General features: G+C 39.1%; 1 protein-coding gene across 1 annotated transcript in view; it reads right to left on the bottom strand.

The window, feature by feature from the left end:
* ADAMTSL3 (ADAMTS like 3) overlaps positions 1-15,980 on the bottom strand; it is a 160,354-nt gene that overhangs the window by 98,219 nt on the left and 46,155 nt on the right. The window contains exon 5 of the mRNA XM_089538311.1: positions 11,779-12,015. Within this exon, the coding sequence (XP_089394437.1) occupies positions 11,779-12,015 (237 nt within the window). The remainder of the gene's footprint in view (positions 1-11,778; positions 12,016-15,980) is intronic.

Genomic DNA, 15,980 nt, shown 5'->3' with positions numbered 1-15,980 from the left:
TGGCCACAATTTAGAGCAAGCGACAGCTGTCTTGGGACTTAAGAGCTGAAGGAAAGCACCATCAGCACTCCTTCACTGGCCAAGGAGCTACAGGATGCTTAAGAGTGTGGTTTTCAGGTTTGCCTTATGAGTCTTGTAAAAAATCATTAAGATCATCCAGCTGAAGGAAGGGACAAATGTGTTCTAGATAAATAAATAACCTATAGCCCATTCCTCCCTTCTTTTATCTCTCTGTCAATATCTGTGAGAAACAGCTTCTTGGCATGCCTGCAATAGATAAGTGGAAACTTTAAATACAGCTCTGGGAATTTCTTTCACTGTAATGTCAGTAGCTGCCTGAGAATGAAATTTACCATGGGAAATGTATGCTGCATTTTAGTTTCCCATGCATACATGTTTGCTTGCTTTGCTGTAAATCTATCCACTAAAGTCTGATCCTTCTATTCAAAGGGTTCTTCATGCTTCAGTCAACCTGCATTTGTCAAGATGTAAAAGATACACCTAATTTCGCATGCAAGGTATGAAGGGAAGCCTACTTCAGACATTCTCCTCCTGTGTAAGGTCTACCTGTGGAAATAAATCCTGGAAATAAATGCGAGAAAGGGAGTGAAAATGAGTGCACTTTCTCTAGCTGTCTACTCCTCTCTATTTAATCACCCAATATAAATGGAACAAAATCTCAGTGACATTTTAGAGCCCTAGGAAATCGAGATTCTAAAGTTTCCAAGAGAGCTTCCATGGACAGAGTATTTCCTCTACAAAGAGTTAGCCTATGTGGGAGTTACCCATCTAGTCCAGCCCTCTGCCATGAATACACAAGGAAAACATTCCTGAAAAATGCCCATCCAACTTGTTTATAGACCTCCAAAGAAAGAGAAACCTCCACCCTTTGAGACAGTCTATTTCATTATCAAAAGGCTTTTAAAGTCAATAAATTCTTCTCAAAATTTAGATGGGGCCCCTTTTATCATTTGAATCTACTGGTTTGTGTCCTTGGCTACATCTACACTGCAGAATTAATGCAGTTTGACACTGCTTTGACTGCCATGGCCAAATGCTATGGCACTCTGGTATTTGTAGTTATGTGTGATATTTAGAGATTTAGATATCAGAGAGCTCTGGTGCCACAACAAACTACAAATACCAGGACTCCACTGGATAGTGCCATGACAGTTAAAGCCGTGTCAAACTGCATTTATTCAACATCGGCAGCCATAGTCTCTGGAGCAGCCGAAAACGGACTTGTTTCATCTTCTACATATACCTCCCTTCATAAATTTAAACATGGCTACCACCTCACCTCTAAATCTTCTCTTCTCCAAGTTAAATATATCCAGCTCCATAAACTGTTCCTTGATCCCCTTCCTCTAAACACATTCCAGCTTATCAGTATCCTTCTTGAATTGTAGTGCCTTGAACTGGACATACTTTTCAAGGTGAGGTCTGACCAAAGCAGAATAGAGTGGCAATGCTACTTTCCTTAATCTGGATAGTGTACTCCTGTTGATCCAGGTCAGAATTACATTGGCTTTTTCTATTTTGGCTGCTATATCACATTGCTCTACCAAGAACCCTAGATTTTTGTTATATGGGATTTATTTATTCATTTATATACCACCTTTTTACCAACAATGGGATTCAAGGAGGCTAACAACATAACTAAACTAGTTACTTAACTAGTTACATAACTAGTTACTTTTTAACAATAAAGTAAGAGTTCTATAAATGAAGCTAAAATAGTAACTAACTGGTTTGGGTAAACTGGAGCCTTTAACTATAACTGTTTTCTATTAGAAAGTTACTTCCCAAGCTCTGTAACAATGGTCAAAATATGGTCAGGATGATGTGCACACTTGCCTACAGCTGTTAAAGAAACACATACAGTAATGAAAACATATATACACAGTAATCAAAGCTCTACTACAGAGAGACCTAAACCAAGCCAATCTCTACTATTCAATGAAAATATTAAACTAAGAAGAAAACTTAGAGATGGAGTGGGGGAGATACTCAATACACAATTCACCGTGTCTCCAAAACAGAACCCAAAACTCCTTTCCATATTTTCCATGTTTAATACATTCAGAGATCAACAGCTGAAAATTGCTTCCCAATTCTGTAAAGCAACTTCCATCACATAAAACAAGAATGTTTCAGAAATATTATATTCTCATTAAATAATGTACTGAAGCATGGAGGGGCAAGCTTAGAGATTACAGACCACCCACGAGAGTGCAACTTCTTACAGACCGCTATTATGGATCCAAAAAATATACAGGGTACAAAACATCCATTGAGAAGAGGGTGCTGGGTTGGTCTCTGCTGTGGCACGGCTTATTTTTCTTATTTTCTTTTCAGACTTACACAAATACATAATGAAAAGGACCACGTTACATTATCACCTGCTTTTTCGATTGTGCATGTAACATTGGCATTTTCGCCCTTCACGCGGCCCATTTGAACCGCACGCTCAGCACCTGAGGTTTCAGAAGCATTTGCAACCTGAAGTCAGTTCACTGAAGTGTGGGCCACACAAGGAGTTCTAAATGAAATCAATATCACTGATGCACGCTGTTTCCGCTTGCAGTGAAAAACCGGCCAAAAGCACAGCCACCCATTCTCAAAGTTAAAAGAACAAGAACAATCATAGGAGAACGTTCTTAAACTCTGTATAACAGTCCTTTTTTAAAAACTCATGTTTGTGATACTGCTCCTAAGTACACGGCTGGGTTTATTCATCTATTTTTATTTAAAAGATGCAATTTACAAATAATATGAGAAAATATAGGTTAAAAATCAGAGGCATACCCATGTCAATCTGCAATACCAGTATGCAAAGGGATTTGGGGGAGGGTGAAAGGATAAGGTTGCTGAGGTGGAGCCATCACCGGAGAGACTGAGAGATGTAGATTGGGTTGTGCAATTTCATGGTGGGAAGATCCATCTGATCTGAGGTCAAAGTGTCAGAGAAACCAAGACTGGAGGGAGTGAAAGTGAAGTTTAGCATACTGAGTGACCATCATGGTCACAGCCATGAGACCGAGGATTCGCATGATGAAAAGCATCAGAACCGATGAGAGGCATAAGAACATGGCGTAAGAATGCTTCCATGTTACCCAAAAATCTATTTAGAATTAAATCCCATTCAGTTCATTGAGGATTAATCTCAGGTGAGAGTATAGGATTGTTGCATCCTTACCCAATAGGTCCATTTTGACATGGAGAATATGTCAGGAGGTTTAGGATTAGCAAGGCGAGGCTAACAAAACAGATATAATTTAAAGATGCTACCTTAATTATCATGTGTTTACCAATAGTTCCTGCAAGCATGTCTATGACACATGAACTCAAAACAGACAACAAATGAATGAGTGCAAATATCACTGTATTTCACTAGCCTGACATGGCAAAGTTAAGGATTTAAACAACTATTAATGTAAGATAGTGGCAGATATACTAGCTCTATTACATACCCGATCATTTAAACAGGAAATACCATGGATTAAACAGGAGATGCCCTGGATTCTGCACGCAGAACATGTGCTCTGCCTCAGTGATCTGCAAAGATCATTGAGGACACCATGGCATAACTGGAAATATGATGCCTTTCAATTAGTTGGTTGTTTGACAGGCTAGTGGAGGGGAAGATGTTGGGGAAACTAGTGAGTATCCATGGCACTTCTTGGGTGAAAGGTGAATCTGTTCACTTTCCTTTCAGAGTCTGGGAGTGGCAAAGAGAAAACCCTTTGGGATAGACCTGGGCTACCTCTCTTCTTGAAGGAGGTGATCTGAGACAACCTCCATCTGCCTTAATAGCCAGATGGCATCAAGCCAAGGTTATGGCATGTACCAGGGACTGGAGTGACTCAGTCATGACATAGCCTAGGGGCTGTGGAAGGACCCCTGCCTCAAAATATCACCACCACTATTTTTGCCCTGCCAATGATCTCATTAAATTTAAATGGCACTTAGTTTACCCAAATACCCGTGTCTGTCTTTCCTTTTGAAATAGGTAAGTAAATTTACTGAAATTCAGCTAACACACAGTGGTCTTTTTGTTTTAAGTTAGACTGCAAATAACTACTCCAATGCAAGTAAATGAGCTGACAGCCATCATGCCAGTGGGAGTGAATGCAAAAATAGCAGCAGCAAGAAGGATTTTGAGATATTAGCTGAGATACAGCTTCCATGATTGGATTTATAAAATACACACAATTGATTATGGGTCCTTGTGGTCACTTTTAAACTTGGTTTCTTTATCTTGGGTCCAAAACACACTGAAGAAATAATCCAGTTTGAGATCACTTTAACTGCCTTGGTTCAGTGCCAGAAAATCTTGGAAATGATAGTTTATTGTGGCACCAGAGCTCTCTGACAGAGAAGGCTAAATGGCTCACTAAACTACAGTTCCTAGAATTTCCTAACATTGAGCCAGGGCAGTTAAAGCAGTCTCAAACTGGATTATTTCTGCAATGTGTTTGGACCTTAACCACCTTGCATGCTCAGGCGCATATTGTAGCCGGCAATGTTTCAGCTATCTTTTGGACATACCTATATCTGTTTTAACATAGGAACTCTAAATATTTTATTTGGTAACAAGAGTCAGGCAGTGGCAGACAAAGTCATGATTGAGTAGTCTGGCTGATCTGAGCCTCACTCTCTCCAGAGGCCACCAAAATAACTTTCCCAGAAACTTTTCCCTCCCCTGCAACCCCTTCAGATTCTTCCTCCTTCAGTAGCAAGCAAACTGAGCATCTTGGAGTGTCGTATCCATGCTCTTAATTCCCTCTGATAAGGCCCTTGCTTGCTTTGAGTCCACATGTGAAGTGAGATCCAAGTGACTAAATTAAAAAAGGAACTCTGGAAAGGGCTGCCAAGAAATTTTGCAGAGTATCCCCCAAAATTATTATTAGGGCCTGTGCACACAAATAGGAAGGAGAACACATGGTGCAGTCAGCCTACTGAAGATCCTTGGATGTTATGAAAACAGATGGAAGTGAAATCACGCTTGTGTTTCAAGGCTTGATGAATCGCCGAATGACCAGCCAAAGATTCAGAGAGAAGGAATGAGAAAAAACAGCAGCCACTCGAGGAGAGGCCACACCAGTCTTCTTCCCTCACTAGCAAATACTTTGCTGTTCCCAGGCACAAAGGCAAAGATATCCACATGAGCAGCACGGCATGTTTATTTAGATGAGTTAATTTAAAAACCTTAGCCAAACTCATAGTATCTGCTGCCAAGTGGATGTCAAGACTCGGCAGAAGTGCGTTTGCAAGCTATAGCTCCAGTGGTTCTACATTTTTGTGTGTGTCCATTTGCTCTCTGTGGTAGCTGGTGGATGCCATGTCTTGTTTTGTGTTTGGAGACTTTTTAAAGAGCAGGAAAGATGATCATGTTGAAGTCTGAATGCCTCTTGCTAAACCAGGAAATGGGAATGTGCCAGAAACAAGAACCAAATATAAATTAATTGTTGTGGTGTGCCATTTTTAAAGATTCAAACTTCATCAGCCAGGCTCAACAGAATAATGAAAGATGTTTTATAACCTGGTACTATTAACTTTGTAGTTTCATAGTGGGAACGACAAACCTTTTGGAATCAATTCACCAACACTGAGCAAAGGCAAATCGCAAACGGATTTAAATGTAAGTGGGAATGGGGCCTTAGTGTTTTCTTGCAACACTGAAATTTGTTCATAGCATTATTCCCAATTTACAGAGTTGACTAAATTTGGAAAACTTATATCCATTGATTAAAATGTGTTTCTGTATACATTTTAAAATTTACATATATTTTTGCCATTTTTGTTTTCAAACATGGACATTGTTTGGTGCACACTTTAATAAAACTTGAGGTGAGATGCACATTTCCTTGCAACTCATTGCAGGAGGAGTAAAAATGTTACATGCTACTGAAACTTGAGTCCAATGAAATTTCTTTGATTCACATGGACAGTGTGTAATTTATTGCCAATGTTGCCATGGTCATGAAATAGATGGTATGATCTGATCAGGGGGACAATTTCAGGACATTGCTGTATTGTCATTCTAATGTATGTATGTATGCGTGCATTTATATGCCACCATTCTCCCAGCATGGACTCTGGGACATCTTATAAAAAGTGAAAACATTAAAACCTGATAATAAAAAAAGTTAAAATCCAATTAAATAAATTATCACGTTAAAACACTATTAACTATTAAAAAGTAAAAAATACAGCATGCGTATCCCATAAAAAAGCTCCTTGTAACCAATTAATCATTAAATGCCTGTTCGAATGAAAAGGTCTTTGTCCCCAAGTCAAAGGAGAGCAGAGAAGGGGCCCGCCTAGCTTCTTGTGGAAGGGAGGGTGAGATGATGAGAAGGCGAGATGATGAGATTTTCTCATTCTTCCTCACCCAAAAGTGGTTATCCTGCAACATGTTGTCATGTAACAGCAAAAGACTTTCTACTAGGAATGTTTCCCACTCTCAGAAAAATACTTGACAAGCTGCAACAAGCTAGATTACATATTTTTAGTAAGTAGAATTCTATTTAATTCTTGTTGTTATTTGTTGCCAAGTTGCCTCTGACTCTCAGTGACCCTACGAATTGAGAGGTGCCCAGTCATCAACTTGCAAACTCAAGACTGTTACTTCCTTGATATAATCAAACCCTATGGCGCATATATATATATATGTCTGTCCCTGGCTTCCACTCCACCAAAAGCATCTGAGGAAGTAGACTGAAGTCCACAAAAGCTCATGCTGCCAATTTCTTCCTTTCAGTTAGTCTCAAAGGTGCTACAAGATCTCTCTACACAATGATTCTACAGACTAACATGGCTAAATCTTTGAATTCTACCACCTGTAATATGGCCTTCTTCTTTTCCTATTGTCTTGCGCTGTTCCCAGCAATTAATTCCTTTTTACTACAGGAGAGTATCCTAGCTAGCCATCATAGTGTTACAAGACTCTTTCTAAGAACCCTAACACATTCTGTCCTGCCTTGGGCCACATGTCATTTGCCCAGATGGCTACCAGTTTCAAATTTAAACAGTAGGGACTGGATTTATGTGCTGCTTCAAGTGACATGGAAAAAATTGCCCTCCCCCATCTGTGAAAGATGCTATAAATACAGTATCAAACATTAAGAAACCACTATTTACCAAATGGCTTTTTCCCCTATTCTATAAATGACAGCAAGGAAATGAGGGATTCTCTTCTTAGATGTGACGTGTTGGCTTTTAGCAGAGGTGGCTGAACTTCTACGTGTTGGAATGATTGGTAGGTAGGAGTGAAAAATACATTAAAATCACATAAAACCTAAAGCAATACATAGTGCAGTTGTCGTAATCCCAATGCTAGCCTTTTGCCAGATGTCTCACTTTTTCCCTGAGAACACACCTACTCCGCTCATCAACCGTGTCAAGTGTTTTTTGCGTTGCGCACGTTCAAGCATTTAATAGAGCAGTAGCTACTTGGTGGAGAGGAGGCTAATTGCAAAACCATTCCGTGTAAAATTATTCCTGTATAAAAACCAAAAGGGAGAGGGGAAAGTCCCTTTGGTGAATGGGGCACCATCAAGGTTGGCAAATTCTAAGTGTGAGTTTCTTCTCTCTCCCCGCCCCCTGCATTTTACATCTGTATGCATGAATAATATAACATTTTGCATTTCAACATTAATTCAATGCTGCCATTGCAGAAGCAAAGCCAAGTCTGCATATCCCTGTAATCCAAGAATCCTGTTCAGCTGAATTTATTGCTTGTCTTCACGCGTGGGTCTGAAGCTGAATAAAACAGTCTTTCCATTTATCCCAAATCCTCAGATTACTCAAATATTTTTGATTGTATGTCCTGGGGATAATAATTTACTTTCTGTTTTGCCCTTACCATCTTCAGCCACATTGACCCTCAAACCCACTTCTCATCAGGGGGAAAAAGCCATTTCATTTTTGTAAATGTACTATTCCATATGTACTATTCCATATGTCAGTCTTGTGAATACTCATGAATAATGTCTCTTGAATTATCTGTGATATGCTTCTTTCTGGTGATGAGAAAAATTATATTGCAAAAGTAATGTAATAAGTGGGAATGAAACTACTTTAATAGTGCAACTAGCAGCATTTCCTAGTTTGTATGAAGAGTTATTAAACTATCTTCTCTTTTAATATTCCTGACCACGGGATCACCCCCAATATTTCCCTAGGTTTACTGAAATCAACTCTCTTGAAGTCTAGAATGTGTATCTGACTATGCTTGGCTTCTCCTTTCCACTGTATAACAAACTCCAGGACAATATGGTCACTTCCAACTAAGGATCCCACCACTTCCACCCCATTAAACAGATCATCACTGTTGGTTAGGATTAGAAATCTGAAATGACATAATTCTTCTTATGCCTGAAGAATGGTGGGCAATAAAATTACTATTTTTCCCACATGAGAAGTCTGAGACAATTATAATGCCTTGTTCTTCACAATGGGCAGCAATCACCCATTCCAATCGGGGGCAGGAAAATCCTATTTGAAATTCATTGTTCTAAAAGTTTTATTGTTTTACTCCACAAGAACAATGAATTTCAAAAGGAATTTCTCACCCATTTATTTCATTTGCAAATGAATGATCTGAAAATTCTCACGCCTAATCAATCATGGGGCAAATTTCTTGGCTCATGCACAAAACAATTACTAAAAGGGCGGAGAAATCAACAGTTCATATGTTTAGCGAACTATGACGAATGATTGTCACATTCCTAGTTTGGATCAGATCTAGAACAGCCGATCCTTACATTGCCTCTTCTACCTTCTGGACAATGAAATTATCTGCAAGGCAACTGAGAAATTTGTTGGAAAGGAACCTAAATTTTTGGCAGAGTTTGACTTCCAACAAAAGGATGGCTAAAGTTCCCTATTATCACTGCATCTCTTCTGCCTGAAAATGTGGTTATCTCTTCCAGGAAGGCATCATCGAAGTCTTCAGTTTGGCTTGGAGCTCTGTAGAAGACCCACCAACACCACATCCCTGTTATTTCTTCTCTCCCCCCCACCCCACTTTAACTTTTACCCAGATGCTCTCAATCTGGTTTCCAGGATTAAAGTCATGAATCTGTTCATAGCTGTACACATCCTTAATGCATAATGCTACTCCACCTCTATTCCTGTTTGGTTTATTTCTCCGAAATAGGTTATACACCTCTATTGTTGTGTACTTTCAGTTAATTTCTGATTTATGGCGACCCTAAGGTGGAACTATCATGGAGTTTTCTTGGCAAGATTTTTCAGAGGGAATTTTGCCATTGCCATCCTCTGAAGCTGAGACAGTGTGGCTTGTCCAAAGTCACCCAGTTGGTTTACATGGCCAAACTGGGATTTGAAGCCTGGTTTCCAGAGTCCTTGTGCAAGACTGCATTCTATGTTTCCCCCTCCTGCTTTAGAGGAAGTAGGCCTCAGAGAGACAGGCATATGAAAAGGAGCCCTGCTGGGCTGGAAGCCCTGCTCCCATCCTATGCCAGTCAGATAATTCCCTCCAGACCCAAGACTGTACTGAAAGGATGTCATGGGGATGCAGATGAGAGGGCCAGTTCTTCAGGGAGTATAACTCTCCAGGTCAGGTGAAGAAAGCTTCCAATTAGATAATCTCAGACTCTAGGACAGTGTCAAGTCAAGATGTTGGGGGTCTACATAAAACTCCATAACCTCTGCTATTAGACGATGTCCATCTAGTCCCTAGTAACTAAAAAGTCCTGAGGTTGTAACTCTGTGGGCCCTCACTCCCCATACCACTGCTGATGGAGAGAGACTGGACAGATTGGTTGGAGACAGAGGTCCTTATCTAGTTGGGAGAAGGCAATACGGACTAGATGGGAAAAAATGCCTGATCTGGTAAAAGGCAGTGTGTTCTGGAGCAGTTTCTCTCAACCTTTTGCCCTCCATTTGTTTTGGACTTCAGTTCCCAGAAGTTGCAACCAACTTGACCAACAGTCAGGAATTATGGGAGCTGAAGCCCAAATTCTCTAGAAGACCAAAGGTAAGAAACCACTGTTCTAGAGTGATGGTGGCAGGGCTTGGAAAAGTTACAGCTATGATAGCAGGGGCTTTGTAGAAGCCATTTTCCAATAAAGTATTTTTTTCCAGCCTCAGGATCAGGGCAAAGAAAGGTAAGAACCAGCAGCCAGGGCTCCCAAGCAAGATCGAAAAAGAGCAAATATTTAGTGAAATGAGTGCTTTCATGTGTTGTGCCTGCCTCCAGGAAAGCAGCAGTACAAGACTGTTTGGGGAGGGGATTGGCACACCTGCAGGTTCAGTGATGCTGCCTCTGCCATTCTTGGTGAACAAGCCTCCTTGGATAAGGTAGGCAGCAAACACTGGTCACCTGCTGGAAGCAACTTCTGTCACCCACTCTATGTAAAAGACATCCAAGTCAGATTGGAGACTCTGCCCGACTTTCTGGATCCTTGGAGCTGGACCATCACTATTCTTTTTCTGGTCCCTCTGCTCTCCATGGTTTTTCTTGCCACTTTACATTCCATTGAATTCTGGAGATCTGGATTGCAAATTACCCAAACAGCTCCTTTCTCTCTTAGTGAATTAAAACGGCTCATTCCAATCTTGAGATGAATTTTAAAAGCTTAGTCCTACTGTTTAATGGCATGAGAGATACAGTTTTATGTTCTAAAATCAGGACATAATTACAGTGTTATCGTAACAGGAGAATAAGAGATTATACAAAGGGGAATACAATGGCTACCGCAGCCACCAACAAAAAAGAGATTCCTCAAAGCTATGTAAAAATTGCCAAGCTGAGTTTGATGACGAATCCCACCTTTTTCCTGTAGATGATGAACCCCACCTTTTCCCTTTCAAGTGCCTGACTCCTTCTCCTTGTCTCCACCATACAGCGAAGCACAAAATTTTCCAAGTATCCCAGAATATCTCTGGATTCATTTCCACCTCACTTGATGCTTAAAACACCTGCTTCCTGGAACTGCTAATTTTAACATGCACAAGAAAAGAAGCGTATTCGGCAGGAACATCACATAATCACAAGAACTGGTATAGGCCATATGCAGCATTCACCACTTGTTGGGCCTCTGTCAAGTTTGAAATGTTCCCTCCTGGGCAGGACAGGAGAAACACCTATCGCCACAGCTTTTTGAGCAAAAAAGAATAGAGAAGAAAAGAAAGGCTTAAAAGGATACTCACTAATAACACTTCTCTGAAGAATTACTAGAGATATCTGAACTTTTATTACAGACAACAACAGTTGTGTGAACAAAACAGAACCTACTGCTGTCATGTTGCTTACTTGATTTCTCAATGCACCAAGTTCAATTCCTGGCATTTCCAGTTTAAACGGTATGATAGCAGGTGATTTAAATTACCTTTGAGAAGGGATACAATTCTTTACTAATTTCATTTTTGAAGGAAGTAAAAAATCATTTTCAGAATTTTCTTCCTCTAGTAAGAAAGTCTTCTATTTGCAGTTCAGTTTTATGCAAAATAGGAACAATTGTTTTCTTGTGCAGCAGGGGCTATTTTCTGTGCAAAACTACCACATGCAAATTTTGTACAGGGTAAGTTCCAAACTGCAAAGACTCTCATCAGTTCTGAATTCCTCTTTGTCAGTATTTCCTGGCACATGTTTTTTGACAATTTTGTGAATATTCTTCAATATTTTATTCATTCCTATTTCACTGACTCCAGCCTGTCAGGGTGGACAATAGTAAGAGAAAATCACCTGTCTGTACTCTATTCCATAAGTGAGTTCATAGTATCAAATGTACAAAAGGTGCCTACCTGGCATATTCCACTGATGCACATGTCCAGGGATTTAGCATTACAACGAGTCCCATCCAGCACTTTGGGGGCAAGCTCCACTACCAACAGTTGCCCCAAGGCTTGGCATTTCAGGGCACAAGGAGAGCTAGAATCATCATAAACAGGGATCCATTCATAGAAATGTCCTTGGTACTTGACGTCATTGTAGGCTGAACACTGCTGAGCTCGGAAATCACCAGCATCTGAAGGGCAGTCCTGAAAGAGGGAAAAACAACAACATTTTCCCCCAAATGAAACACACTTCCTCATAATTGAGGTTGCAATCACATACCCACCAAGTCATTGTTGTTCCTATGTGCCCTCAAGTCGTTTCCAACTTAAAGCAACCCAAAGGTAAACCCATCACTGGGTTACTTCTGCAAGAGGGGGTTTACAGGTGCTGCCTTCTGAGGCTGAGAGAGCATGACTTGTCCAAGGTCATCCGATGGGTTTCTGTGGCCAAAGGGCATTTGACCTTTGGTATCCCAGAATCCAAGTTCAACACTCAAACCATGTTGGATCTCCTACAATCAATGTAAAGTTGAAGGCTTTCATGGCCGGCATCTATAGTTTTTTGTGGGTTTTTCAGGCTATGTGGCCATGTTCTAGAAGAGTTTCTTCCTGACGTTTCGCTCTCCTATATTCACTTGCCTTGGAGAGTAAAACCCATTTAACTCAACCCCTATGAGGTTGTGCTATTACACCTTCCCAGATTAAATTGACTTGCCAGTTTTGCAAATGTTTACTACAGATTTTTTTAGCACAATTCTCAGAAGCTGGAGCCGCAAAAAGTAAGTTCTCTAAGCTTTAACGTTTGTGGAAGACACATAGCAAGCATAATGATATCTTCACTATTGAAGTAATATTCCAGCACCGATTCAGGTGGCTCCAGCATGTAGTGTGGGGAAAGATATCATCTTATCTTTTGCCTCATATAGCAAAATATGATGGGCTCTTTTTGTGCCTGCTACACGTCCATACAATTTAAAACAACAACAATGAAGTATACATTTGGTTTTACAAACATCATTTTTATCTCTATGCAACTGACAGGTTAATCAATCCATCAACCAAAACTAACATAACTAAATATTTTAAACTGTGTTGGAGTCCTAATAAAACTAACAAGCAAAGGCTAGTCTCAGGTTGCAGGTTGGGATTAAAGATAGATCCCTGTTTTGAAAAACTTCCTGTATTTTGGTACAATATAGCAAAGCTAGTTTTGATTAACTGTTAACAAAAAAAGTAATGCTGTGAGATTGTAAGGTTCAAAAGGCACAAGAATAAGAAGTATTAATAAAAGTTTCAGTTTATTGCAGGGATGGTGCTAATGTGGATTAATACACATATATTTAAAATACATATATTAAATACATATACACACATATATTTAATATACATATATTAAATACATATACACACATATATTTAATATACATATATTTGCTAAACGAAGCCAAGTCATATTGGCAAAGGCACAGCTGGCGTTTTGGCATATATATATATATATATATATGTAAAGATTTATGCGGAAATGGCTTAAATACATTTTTTTCTACGAATAGGACCCATAAGGATTATGTTAAACACTTCCATATTCTGCACATCATAGCATTAGAATGAAACATTATATATAGAAACAGAAATATAAAACATAGGGCTTACAAAATACTGAAAAATCTCAGTGGGCACTATATAAGGCATAGCTTATATAGTTTATTTTGCTGAGATAGCCATAAAAACATCTTAAGGCATACATATACTTTTATTTTAAAAGCAAGCAGGTGAACAACACTGGCTAATAACCCAAGAAAATGCTTTAACTGGTAACTGCAAATTCATTTTATGACTGAAGTATTATTATTATTATTCTGGGACCTACTTATTCTACTTGACTCTACTGAACATTACTGTTCTGCTCTTACAAATCCAGATGAAATCAATTTCATGGTAAAACTATTCTTGTTCTTTTAATTAAAATGACATACATATTAAAGCTAGGTTTAATTTATATTCTACATTTGGATTTTAGGAGAATAAGGTACAGTATTATGGAGCAAAACTGACTTTACAGATAATGAATTCTGTAAACCTATATATGACAGTTTGAATCCCCCTTATCCGAAATGCTTGGGACCAGAAGTATTTTGGATTTCAGATTATTTGGATTTTGAAATACCTGTATTTGTAAATACATCCATAATGAGATATCTTGGTGACCCAAGTATAAACCAATTATAAATCCACCTAATTGTAGCATTTTACCAGATTTTTTTGCAAGCATATCATGGAGGACCTTATCAAAGACCTTACTGAAATCAAGATATACTACATCCACTTCATTCACTTCGTCTATCAAACTTGCACCTCTATGAAAAAAAGCGATAAAATTAATCTGGTATGACTTGTTCTTAAGAAACCCATGCTGACTTTTAGTAATAATGATATTCCTTTCTAAGTCCTTACTGACTGTTTAATGATCTGTTCTACAATCTTTCCTGGTATTGATGTCAGAATGACTGGAGGATAATTATTTGGGTCCTGTTTTTCCTCCCTTGTTGCCCTTCTCCAGTCTGCAGGGATCTCTCCTGTCCTCCAGGAAATATTAAAAAATTATTGACAGTGGTTCTGACTTTATTTCCACTAGTTCTTTTAATACCCTTGGATGTAGTTCATTTAGCCTGGGAGAGATGAATTCATCCAGAGTATCCAGGTATTCCTGTACTACCTCTTTATCTATTCTGTGCTCCATTTCGCCAACTGCATTATCTGCTCCATTTCCTTCAGGTTGAGCACTGTTCTCCTTTTCAGAAAAGACTGAGGCAATAAAAAGGTATTGAGTAGTTCTGCCTTTTCTCTGTCCTGTCATCATTTTGCTATCTTCTCCATGCTGTGACTGTACCATTTCCTTATTCTTCCTTTTACTACATATATATAACCCCAAAATCCCTTTTTATTGTTTTAAGCTCTCTAGCAAGCCTGAGCTCATTCAGTGTTTTAGCTTTTCTGACTTTCTCCCTACTTGAGCTGGCTATTTATTTGAATTCTTCTTTGGTGATTCCCCTCTTTTTCCAGTCTTTGTGTATGGCCCTTTTGAGTCTTAGCTCAGTTGGAAGTTCTTTAGACATCCATCCCAGTTTCTTTAGACACCTCCCATTTTTCATCCTCATTGGAACCTGTGGACGTTTTCCCTTCAATATCTCACTTGTAATAAACTCTCATCCCTCAGAAACACCTTTCTCTATTAGTATTTCTGAACATGGGACTGCTGTCAGTATCTCTCTGTGTTACTGAAATCAGTTTTATTAAAGTCTAGAATGCATGTCTGAGTATGCTTGGCTTCCCCTTTCAGCTGTATAACAAACTCCAGGAGAACATGGTCATTTCCACCTAAGGATCCCATCAGTTCTACCCCATTAACCAGATCATCACTATTATTATTATTATTATTATTATTATTATTATTATTAACTTTTATTTATAAAGCGCTGTAAATAGTGATCCACTAGTTGCCTCTTCCATTGGCAAAGGCTGAACCGAACCAGCCAATGGCCGTAAGCAAAACCAAACACAGAGAAACAGGTTCCACACAATGCTGCTGCAGCAGCAGACAAAAAGAAATGTGGTTTTGGCAGGAAAACACTTCTATAGCGTTGTTGGAGATGGGCAGGGTTACTGCCAAACGGCTTCTACATGATTCTAGAAGGTTCTTAATGGTGCACTGAGCAAGCATATGATAACCCATTAGTGTGAAGCACAGAGGCCATAAAGAAGAATCTACAAAAATGTAAGCTATAAGCTATATTCCAGATACAATAAATTATATTCCAGATAAAAAACAGAACATGCATCCTTCCCCCACCAGGTTCTAATCTAGAAATCAAAACCTGACCTTATTGTAAAGAAGATCATACATTGCCATAAAGAGGGAGAGGAGAGAAATATAGTAAATAACAAAGCATTCCTTGAATACTTAAAGCCTTAAATCTGTAGTCTGGTTTCTTACAAAAACATGTACACAGAACAGTCTCATTAATTTCTTCTTCTTTTTTTCTATATCTTCCTATTGGGCCTGCTTTGTTGCTTTTGAAAAATAGCATGCCAGGCTTTGTACATGTGATCTCAAATGCAGTGACTTTTTCAATGAAATGCTTTCATATTTTTTGATCTTCTGAGGCAGT

The sequence above is a fragment of the Sceloporus occidentalis genome, unplaced genomic scaffold (genome assembly GCF_023333645.1).
Source record: "Sceloporus occidentalis isolate IW3139 unplaced genomic scaffold, rSceOcc1.0.p SCAF_9, whole genome shotgun sequence".
NCBI lineage: Eukaryota > Metazoa > Chordata > Lepidosauria > Squamata > Phrynosomatidae > Sceloporus > Sceloporus occidentalis.
Note: the sequence above shows the minus strand (reverse complement) of the source record. Positions and strands in the feature narration are given on the sequence as shown.